We start from the raw sequence: 11472 nt of genomic DNA, 5'->3' as shown, positions 1-11472 counted from the left end.
GCATTTATTGCATACATGTTAGACACATAATATACTCGCGGTCTCTAGGGCCTCCGTGAGCCTCTAGTCGCACACGGACCCGAGTGCTTCCTTCTCCCTCGCTCCCGTTCCCATAGATGCCCGTTCCCCCCCAAATGTCTTCTTCTTCTTTTATTTAGGCAGCCTTGACGCAGCTATGGCGTATTACCACCCCCCACTGTTTGTTATTTCCCCCCTACTTTAAATCCTTTTATATACTCCAATGATGTGAAGGTAGTCCATCAATTCCTTTGTTTTATCCACTGAATCCAGATTTAAAAGGGTGCGCATATTAAAAACTGATTCCCCAGCTGATCCAAGCCTCCGGTACTGAGTCCTCCTTTGCCTGGAATAGCGCCCCCACTGGAGAAGTACAGTGTTTTACAGTCTCTCTTCCTCCACACTCACACCTGCCATCTGGGTGTTCGCCAATCAGAGCCAGCCCACTCCTCAGCCCACAGTGTCCAAGCCTCAGTCTTGTGAGTGCTACATCATCTTTTCTTATGCACCTAAAAGTGCACCTATCTTTATTTACATTTTCCTGTATTGAAAAGTACGCCCTTCCCTTCCTTTCCTTCTCCGAAGATTTTTGCCACCTTTCTTTTAGAGCCCTGTTTATTTTTTCAATGTACTCGGGTGCCCCATATTGCAAATGAATTTGCACCGTTTCCTCCTTCACCGCCTTCTTTGCCTCCTCCTCGTTCCCTTTCCACATGAGCCGGCACCCAGAGAAACCCCACCTCCCCCCCGCCTTGTAAATTCTGAACACAGACTGTATTTCCACAATTAAATCCGGTCTGGACTTGGATTTTCCTTCTTTTATTGGAATTAAAGCTGCAGCTGAATCACTACATACTATTGAATACCCCTGTTTACTATCCTCCACCCATCGTAAGGCCCATAAGACTGCCACCTTCTCTGCTGTGAATACTGACATATGATCTGAGATTCTATACCCTATTCGGTACCCGATTTCAGGAATGCTAATACCCACTGCTACTTTACCACTCTCATGCTCCTTTGACCCATCAGTGTAAATGAGTAGATGGTCTCCCCATACTTGTTGCTGCCAGACTTCTATCTCTTTTACTACACCCTCTGACATCCTTGATTTGCTTACTCATAAACTTTAGGTCAACACTGGGATCTGGGATCAGCCATGACGGAGCAACTGAGCGACGCACTGGAGAACAAACACTAACATCCCTGATACCAATTTCCTGCGCCACAGATTTAAGATTTCCTGCAACGTTAGTTTTAGTTTTTCTTATTCCCATAAACTCCCAATGATCACTCAGTAGGTCTTTTGTTGGTAACACTTCCCTTTGTCCTTTGAGCTTCCCCCAAATGTCAGTCCTCGTGCTCCTTTTAAAATGCCTTCCTGGCTGTCCAGCCAGGTGTCTCCCATCTCGCTGATTGGGGTTCCACAGGTGCTCTCCGTCGCCGGCTGGTGGATGACGGTAGTATTTTCCGTCCAGGATGAAACCTCGGGTCCGTCCGGACCGACGTTTAAGGGGCGGGACGCCGCAATATACATCCCAACAATCTGTGAGATGATGCCCACAGTTGAGAAGATAATGAGCCACACTGAGACAAATGGTGAGCCACTTGTCTCACCAGACTACTTCACTAAGTTTTATTACAGCAATGGCTCCTTTTGAACTATTGAACTGTTTTTAGGACCACTGGAAGAAATGACAGTGCATCGCATAGGCTCTGAGACGTTGTGTTCAGCAACGGTTAAGACCCACTTCTCCTGCGTAGAAGTGGGTCTACAGTGAGTGTGGATCAAGACTCTCACATCAAGGGCCTTTGTTTTTGACATTGTGTCCCGAAACAATTCTGCCAACGGAATCTCTATTTCTCATGCATGATGTGGTCCTTATTGTTACGTTTTAGGGCTGGGGAATGATTAAAAGTTGTAATCGTGATTAATCGCGTAGTATTGGTGAGTAAACTCGCGATGAATCACACTCTTAAAATTCTGATTTAAATCCAGTCCAACTGAAGTTAATTCGTTAGTTTGCCAGCTCTCGATGCATCTCAAGAACAAGAAGGATCATCCGTGGCCACCTCCATCCCGGCCACCACCTGCTCAGCCTACTCACTCATAAAACATAAAACCATAAACAGGTACGCATATACCTCACTTTCTATAAAGTGCAATATGCTTACAGCCTTTTATATTTTATGTTTATTATTCACCTCGCCTGTCCTTGTCTTGTTCCAAATGTTTTTCTGTTATTTCTGTCTTGTTTTTTACATTTTTAACTTAAATTGCTTGTTTGTCTTTTTGCATGTGTAATGCACCTTCAGTTGGCACTCCCAATTTCGTTGTATAGGCGACTGTACAATGACAATAAAGGCTTATCTTATCTTATCTTATCTTAAATGAGTTTATCAAATGGAATGACACATTATCATTCATACCAAATGTATTTAATAAGCAAAAACAAGTGGCCTTGAGAGAGTTTTATTGACTCACTCAGTGTGGGTTGAATATGAAACTTCAGAACACCACAGATTTGGGAATAGTTAACAGGAAGTTAATTAGTACAATTGTAAACCAACAGTTACTACAAGTCTAGTTCAATTCAAATAAGTAGCGCCACAGATTTGGGAATGTAATCAGGCAGTCACTTACTGCAAGTGTAATAGAATTTAAAGTAATTGGAACTAAAAACAAAATTATTTCTGATATGAATGTTCACATTCTGTGGCAAAACCTTTCAAAATAAAAATAAAAAAAAGAGAACGTGCGTTAATGTGTCAATTTGTATTAATCCCGTTCAGATAAGTTTGCGTTAACTTGCCCAGCCCTAGTTGTTACTGTATGAGGGTCATACAGAGCCACAGAATCAACATACTAGTAAACACAGGCCGACATCCAGTAGGCCTACTTGGCTTGGGAGAAGATGTTATTGCATGTCTGTGCCACATGAGGAACATGACCCATCACATCAGAGAGCCGTTTCTAATGTCAACATGGACTGAGATTAATGTTGTTCCTGCCCCATCCAATTCTCTTGTTGGTTGTTTTTGTTTGGTCTTCTTTAGTGACGTATTAATTTCATGATGTTCCTCAGATTTTTGGGCCTCTTTGTGATAATGCTGTGTGAACCACATGAGGTCATTGCCCTACAGTGCAGTTCGAGAGAACAGGACGTTTCTTAGGAAACATGTGTGTTGACGAACATATTGGTTAATGATTTAGAGACGATGATTAGCCTATTTAGCAAACCAGCTCGAAAACAAAAAACACAACTTTACATTGTATTGCACACACAGCAAGACAGTGCAATGCATAAATTGATGACCGGAATAAAGTAGCAATGTAATCAAGTATGTTTGAATGAATTGGTCACCAATTCATTCAAGACAAACGGGAACGCTATAAGTGCTCCGAGACCGGAAATTACGTCACAAGTGCAACTTGGAAGGCTGGTGTCCGAGGCATCTGGATCACACCATAATGCCTCCTTCAAAGCAGCTCGGAGGTTCAGAAGCTCTTACGTGTCTTTACGTAAACCTTCCCTTCTTCCGAAATCAGAGCGTTCAGGAAACGGCCCTCAGAAGTTCGTAGGCCATGACATAAAACCGGAAAAACTGATCGTTCGTGAGACTAGACTTCATAACAACAACAAGTATGGATGCCCGCAGGGACCTCTTTGCGCTTCTTTGCTGAATCAGATGAATTTTAAGCTATAATGTATCTTAATGCCAATGTTAGAATGGGTGTTAAGTTTGTCTTTTAGTGCTTGCTGCAAATTCACTTGTGACGTGATCTCGGAGGATTCGGGTAGCTTTACGTCCGCACGAAACTCTGAGCGAAAACTCCGACCCAACAGAGTGTTCAGAACGCTTTCCTCCAAGCTTCAGGTCCGAACCTCCGAAACTCCCGGGAACTCGGAGCGTTTTGAAGGCGGCATTAAGCTCCAAACCTCCGAACCTCCCGGAAACTGCCGAGCGTTTTTTAGGGCGGCTTAAGGTCAGACCTCCGAACCTCCCGGAAACTCGGGAGCGTTTTGAAGGCGGTGTGGGTACCAGATTGACTCGGCTGCCAGGTCGACTCGGGGTCCTGCGCTTAAAGATGACGTATCGACACTTGACGTATCGACACAAGCCAACGGACAAAACCCGGAAGGTTTTTTTATAAAAGGGGCTCTATCATGGACATAAAAAGAAGGCTCAATCTGATTTGGTTTTGATTTAATTGAACGCAGCCCGTTCTTTCCCACAAACAAAGCCATTGGAAACACGTCTAAAAGCACTGATGAATGCATATGTAACCCAGTTCCTGTTAGGGACTCTTATTCTGAAGGAGGAGAACGGAAGTGTCTGCGTGTGGGTCGCAGTTTTGACTCTGTGTTGTGAGCGCTGGAAATAAAGTGGATCGCCCCGTTCAGTGAATGGAGCTAACCGATTCTTCTTTTATATATAAACCAAGTATAGGCCACAACAATTAGTACATTAGATTATTATTCATAGATTAGAAAACAAAAGGAGATCGTTAATACTTGGGAATAACATGGGAATGAATGAATCGTGCATGCGCATTTAAAAGACAGTGTTTACAGGAAGTGTGTCATTTTTGCGCATCTAGGACCCCGAGTCGATCTGGCAGCCGAGTCAATCTGGTACCCACACCGGCACGAATTCCGAGGTGGCCAGACCAAAAGGGGGCTTAATGCTGTTAAATGCCGCAATAAAGCTGGGAGATTTTTCCCACTTGCCACTCGGATGGCTGGGGCCTCTACGAATTCTCAGAAACATATCATTTGAATCGAAATGAAATCATTTATTGCTGGTTATTAAGCACACAATATTCACGTAAGAAAATTAAATGCAGACTTCACATTTAAGAAAGACTACTGGGGGCATTTAATTTTAAATCAATTGAGCCTCTTTTTTTTTACATGTGAATTGGGATTCAAATGGCCTAAAATATTCCCGTTGGCCAAGTCCGACCTAAATGATTAGGCCGCTTGTTGTGGTCCAACTTCGGAAAACTGTAGTTCGACCCTAGAAACGCTGGAGGTCAGCAATACTCGCCGTCGCGCAATGACATTGGTGAGGAAAAGTGGATTCGAATTCATAAGCAGTGCTGTCTTTTCCAATGTTCGAAAGGGAAGCACCATTTGATCTCTCCTTGACCCGATGACGTTATCCACAAAGGTTAAGTAAAGGAGCCATTAAGGTTAGGAGATTTGACTATTCGTAGAGGCCCGAAGCATCTGGATCACACCATTCTGTCTGCGTGAACACAGGACACCGTGACGAGTCCCTGCGTCACGTCCCAGACTGAGCGTCGAGCTCCGATTGGTACGTCGTGGCATGACGTCTATAAATGAATCCCGCCTCTATCAGATGTGTTAACAGAATTCCTCCTCCGCAGACGGAACCACTTCCACAAGAGGTGGAATTGTACGTATATAAAGCTATCACCGTGCATTCAAATCATTTAGTACGGTATTGATTAAAGATAAAAGCATAACAATATTTCTGTTTGAAAACAACATCAAACTGGACTGTTGTGGCCGCTTCTGGTTCATGTTTAGGACTGATCCATCTACCGTCCGCCCCTGGAAACGTGACGTAACACTTGAGTCACTCAGTACGATGGAAAAGAGACCGGTGGTGAAACTATATTAACAGAATACTCGAACGGTTTCCCTTCAAGTAAATGATTCAGTCAACCAAAGCGACCAACCTTTGAAGAGTTGGTGGTCGTCAAACCCTGACTGTCTCTTCTGGACCCCCGAGCAGGAATGACCACCGCGCTGCTCCTCCTCAGCCGACATCTGGCCGCGCTGTGCGTCTCATCCCGTGGGCAACTTTCTGTCAGGAGGGGGTTCTGTTCCGCGTCCCCGTCCAGCCCCGCGCCGGGACCCGGGCACACCACCGGAGCAGGAGGGGAAGCGGAAGCCGGCAGCCGCGAGCCAGAGTGGAAGGCGGCTGGAGCATCACAAACTACGGCCAACACAGGACCAGGTAGGCTCCTGATGACACGGAGACGGTGGACCTACTCTGCGCCCTATACATCCCCAAAGTGGAAAGACGCATTGACATGGAGAAAATGACAAATCTAAGAAATAATTCGTATATTGTGTATCTTTTCTGTTTTTAATAAATCCAATCGGAGCGAGAATGTAATTTCAATAGGCTGACTAGGCTGTTCGGATGAGAGCATCGTCTTCCAAGCCGCACGTGTTGGCCTCGAGCTGTCGTTCCATCCGGCAGGATGTTGTGTTCTGTGCTCATCGCATGGTGCTCTCTGGGCGGATGTTGCCCCCTGGCCAAAGGTTCAACAGGCCGGTTTCTTGTAGTAGCCTGCTTTCACACTGGGACAGGTTTGGTTGCTATTGTAGCTTGAGATTGTTTCTTTTCTAAGGGACAGTGTTGCTGGTAAAACAATGAGTTCAGGAGGACGGTATGTTAATAACCTGCTCAGGGAATCAGCAGAAGGTCATTCGGTCAAAGCTAAATCCATCCAGCGGGAAAGTTGGCGGTAATAAATTGCTGTAGATTTTACCTTCTCCTGCACACAGAAACACGGCACTATCATGTAATTGTTTCATTTGTATTTCCCTATAGCCCTACAGAGGGAAAACATTATAATGGAACTTCTTTTCTGGCACATGTTATGTAACGGGCCTTAAGAAGTGGCCCACGTTTCACTCTCTCACTCCTGTTCTCTCATGCGGGTGCATTATGCCACAATTTTCACTCAGTCTCTCCTTCTGTCTTTTCCCAGTTCTAATGGAATGAATGTGTGTGATTCGTTTTGAGGCTGATATGAATTGCACGATTTAAAAGAAGATTCTAAGGTCCAATTCAGCTTATTTTGAATGTTCATTATATTTCAAAACACAGAACCCCAAAGAAGACGTGAATGACAGTGAAAATAACTATTTTTTGAAGGCTTTCTCGGGAACAAAAAATACATTTTAATTAAAGTAATTTTCTTATTTTCTATTTCCGGCAGCCTTAAAATAAAAAGGTGTCATCTGCTTCTTTAGCTTAAATCCACACACCCCCCCCCCCCCCAGCCACCCAGCTGAGTGGTCGGTGGTCATGTGATTCATATTCTTCCAGGGTGCTCCAGTTCAGGATTCCTAATAAACGACCAGCTAACACAATTTGCCTTCTATTTAAACGCACACAGCCTCCAAATGACCGACGAATTAGGCTGTGAGTAGTCAGAAAATGGATCCTTCAACAGCAGTTGGTACACAAAAGTCGAAATAGTCGAACAAGTCGAAAAACACGGCTGGTATAATTCCAAAAACTCTGAATACTTCCCTAATCAAGGCTGGATTCTTATTACATTCATCTAACTGAATTAGAAGACGTTGGGTAAGCAATTGTGTGTCCCTTCCCCCCACTGAATAGGTCATCAGTTAAAGGCTGTCTAGGATGCCTCGATATCACCGCATGCAGACGGTTCTTACTGTGCACGCACGGGTACACAACTTCACAAGTCAGTAGAGCAGACTGGTGGTGAACATCTCGGCACATTTCTGCCTTGATTGCAACGGAACCAAGCGAGCGGAGAGAGTAAAGCCCAGTTCAGACCAAAGATTCACCTTGCAACGACTTGCAACGAGACGGATTTAGAACGTCGCAGGGGCGGTGTGAACGGGTCGTTGCAAGGAGTCGCAAGGAGTTGCGAGTTGCAAGTCGTTGCAAGGCGAATCTTTGGTCTGAACTGGGCTTAAGAGACACGGATGTTAAGGCAGAGAGCCAAATAGAGATGTGAGCAGAGGAAGAAGCTGGACCGTCATTAGAGATATTGGGCTGAAGAGGAGATATTAAGCTGAGGAGATATTAGACTGAAGAGGACATTTGGCGTTGTGTTGAATTAAAGGTGAGCGGGCAAATGTGGCACAGTCCAAATAATTAGTAGTAACCTATCTAGATTCCATGGTGATGGTCTTGCTTTTTTATTAGTTTCATTCAGTTTTGCCCTACTTGACATTACGAAAGGATGCCAGAGGTTTGACAGCTTCTCAAAATTATAATGGAATATCATTTTTCATGGGACATGTAAACGTGTTTTGGGAGAGAGGAGAATTTTCCACAGTGACTGTTGCAGTGTGACAGTCGTGGGCTTTGGTCCACGTGCTCATTACATGTTGGTTGATAAGTAACCAATCGGAGGGTCAGTGGTCCTACTGAGATAGCGGCAGCTATATTATTCGGTCTTTATGACTTGGTGGTACATCAAGTGTTGATACCACAACGCATGTACCGGTATTGTGCACTTTATCTCATTAGACCACACGATTCTAAAGCTAATATCATATCCTCATTGGACCAGACGATATTAGAGCTAACATCATGGCCTCATTGGACTAAACAATGTTATAGCTAACATCATGACCTCATTGGACTAAACAATGTTGTAGCTAACATCATGACCGCATTGGACCACACTTTGTAGCACCGGTTCCGACTGGTTTCTAGTGGTCAGGGGACAACAGCATATGGAGGTGTGGTTCTGATGAATCAGTCCCTGTAGGATTCAAACTAACAAATGCAACAGGATTTAATTGAGAGCTAGAGAGTCGACTTTTCTCTTTATATTTATTTAAATTAATATTCTGTGTGTCATTGCGGACCGGCAGGAATGTTTCTGCGGGCCGCCATTGGCCCGATGGCCGCACATTTTGAGGACCAATGCTCTGGTACTAGCTGAAGGAGAGGCTTCTGGATGAGTCCAAGCAGTGAGCTCTGTTCTCTGTGTTCCCCATTCACTGTACCGCATGACACACCCGCGTGTGTGTGCATGTGCTTGCGTGTGCTTCTGTGTGTGTGTGTGTGTGTGTGTAGCCCCTCCCTGAACCCCCTCCCCTGTCTCTTCCGCAGGACGTCCCATGGGCTCCAGCAGCAGCCGGCCCTTCAGCACCCTGGCCCAGCCGCTCGACGGGGGGCTTCACCCGGACCCCGAGGCGGACCCCGAGGCGGACCCCCAGGCCGACCCCGACCAGCTGCTCCGTCAGTGCGCTGAGGCCCTCCGGGGCCGGCCGGCCCGGCCCCGCCGGGAGCTGGTCTCCAGCCGCGCCCCGGGCAACTGCTGCCGCCACAGCGCCTCGCCCCGGGTCCGCGTGCTGCAGTGGAACGTCCTGGCCCAGGGTGAGAGGGCCCGTCCGTCCGTCTGTCTGGATCCACTCTCCACTAAGGAGGCTCCATTATGGAAAAGATCATAATCACGATTGTTTTGGTCAATGTTGAAATCACGATTATTCAAACGGTTATTTTTGGAGTTTGAAAACATGACGTGTTTATTCAGCGTGTCTCTCTCACAAACACTTTGTAACTGAGAACTTTGTAACTGGAAATTTCGCCTTAAAAAAGTACACAAAATGGGCCAAAAGAAAATCGATGTATCCAGCTGTTCTGCACTTTCTATAAAACATTAAAAAAAAAATCGAAAACTCGATTATGTTAATTTTGTGATAGTTTGACGCTAAAATCTAAATCGAGATTGAATTTCGATGAATCGCCCAGCCCTACTCTTCACCTCTCCGTCCTCTCCATGAACTGTACTCCTCTCTTCTCCACTCCCTATTAATGACATATCTGATTCATCATCATCATCATCATCATCCGTAAGGTCATCGGAATGCGCAGACACGACGGCGAAAGAACAACGAGCAAAACAACCTCCTTAGTCCGTCTAAACGTCCCTTCTCTCTCCCCCCCCCACCCCCCCCCCGCAGCTCTCGGGGAGGGTAAGGACGGCTTCGTGCGCTGCCCGCCGGACGCCCTCGACTGGCGGGAGAGGAAGTACCTGATCCTGGAGGAGATCCTCACCCACCGGCCCGACGTGGTGTGCCTGCAGGAGGTGGACCACTACCACGACACCTTCCTGCCCGTCCTCGGCAGCCTGGGCTACCGCGGCAGCTTCCTGCCCAAGCCCCGCTCGCCCTGCCTGGACGTGGAGCCCAACAACGGGCCCGACGGCTGCGCCCTCTTCTACAGCCGCGAGCGCTTCTCCCCGACGGCCACCGACCACCTGCGCCTCTCGGCCATGATGCTGCCCACCAACCAGGTGGCCATCGTGCAGTCGCTGCGCTGCCGCGCCACGGGCCGCGGGCTGTGTGTGGCCGTCACCCACCTGAAGGCCCGCAGCGGCTGGGAGAGGATGCGGAGCGCGCAAGGGGCCGACCTGCTGCGCCGCCTGCGGGCCATCACGTCCCGGGCGGCGGCCTCCGAGGCGGACGGCGCGGCGGACATCCCGCTGCTGGTGTGCGGGGACTTCAACGCCGAGCCCTCGGAGGACGTGTACCGGCGGTTCCTGGCGTCGTCGCTCGGGCTGGACTCGGCCTACAGGCTGCTGAGCGCCGACGGGCTGACGGAGCCCCCTTACACCACCTGGAAGATCCGCCCGTCCGGGGAGAGCCGGGGCACGCTGGACTACATCTGGTACAGCCGGGAGTCGCTCAGCGTGGAGACGCTGCTGGACATCCCCGGCGAGGAGCAGATCGGGCCCGACCGGCTGCCCTCCTACCACTACCCCTCGGACCACCTGTCGCTGCTCTGCGACGTCAGCTTCAGAGAGCTCCCTCACAGGCTGATGTGAGCGTGTGTGGGCGGGCTGCTCAGCGAGGGGAAGGAGGTTCCCTTGGCTAACCTCGTAACGTTATCCTTAGGAATGAGTTTCACGTCACTTACCTCGTACCGTTATCCTTAGGAATGAGTTTCACTTCAAACGTAACGTTATTTTCGTGAGTGGAAACGGTTCAACTGCTTATTTGAGAGGTTGGAATGCAAGTAATTGAGTGTTTACATGACAGCGGGGCACAAATGATGGGATTCGTCCTTTTTTTGTTTGAAGAGGTTACTTGACACTGGAAAGCGGTAACCAAGTTATTTATTTTCTTTGACCAGCATCTATTTAATATTTAAAAAAATATTTTTCTACATAATGGTGTTATATTACCGTTGTTTAATTTATTGCTACTTTGTAAAAGTACAAGTTAATTAGGGAATTGTTGCTGTGACAAAATAAAGTAACTATATTCAAAACTTGTTTGGTGTAAATTATATTGTATTTGATCATTTCAAATATGGTTCCCAGATTTGATTCCTCCCCCTAAAAAATGTGCGTAACGAGTGTACTTGTTAGTGTAATAGCATTGAACAGCCTGACACTAGTTTTATGGAACCCTGTTCCTAAATGTTGTTCCATAAGTATGTTCTGCGACAGGCTTACATTGCTTAGTACATGTGAACCAAGAGTACAATAAATCCATTGAGTTTTATTCACTTCTTTTTATAATACATATTTAAGTAAAATCTACATCAATACACTGATAGTACAAGAAAAAATAGTATATTATTCAAAAAGCGCACAATGTCTAAGTATTTATTCTTTAAGCAGACATCCTTTCACTCCCTTATGTATGGTAAAAAAATGGACAACAGAAAGCAGAGGGGGGGGGGGGGTGG

At 46.7% G+C, this 11472-nt stretch overlaps 1 protein-coding gene across 1 annotated transcript; it reads left to right on the top strand.

Moving 5' to 3' along the window:
- Nucleotides 1-5362: 5362 nt before the first annotated feature.
- On the top strand, nt 5363-11049 carry nocta (nocturnin a). Its single transcript, XM_060063932.1, has 4 exons — nt 5363-5442; nt 5577-6009; nt 8887-9153; nt 9741-11049. Exons 2-4 carry the CDS (start codon nt 5787-5789, stop codon nt 10601-10603), a joined length of 1353 nt encoding a protein of 450 aa, XP_059919915.1. The 5' UTR covers nt 5363-5442; nt 5577-5786; the 3' UTR covers nt 10604-11049.
- The last annotated feature ends 423 nt before the right edge of the window (nt 11050-11472 follow it).

This window comes from Gadus macrocephalus, chromosome 10 (genome assembly GCF_031168955.1).
Source record: "Gadus macrocephalus chromosome 10, ASM3116895v1".
In the NCBI taxonomy this organism is placed as follows: domain Eukaryota; kingdom Metazoa; phylum Chordata; class Actinopteri; order Gadiformes; family Gadidae; genus Gadus; species Gadus macrocephalus.
The sequence above is the reverse complement of the archived record's forward strand: the minus strand, read 5'-3'. Positions and strand labels throughout refer to the sequence as shown.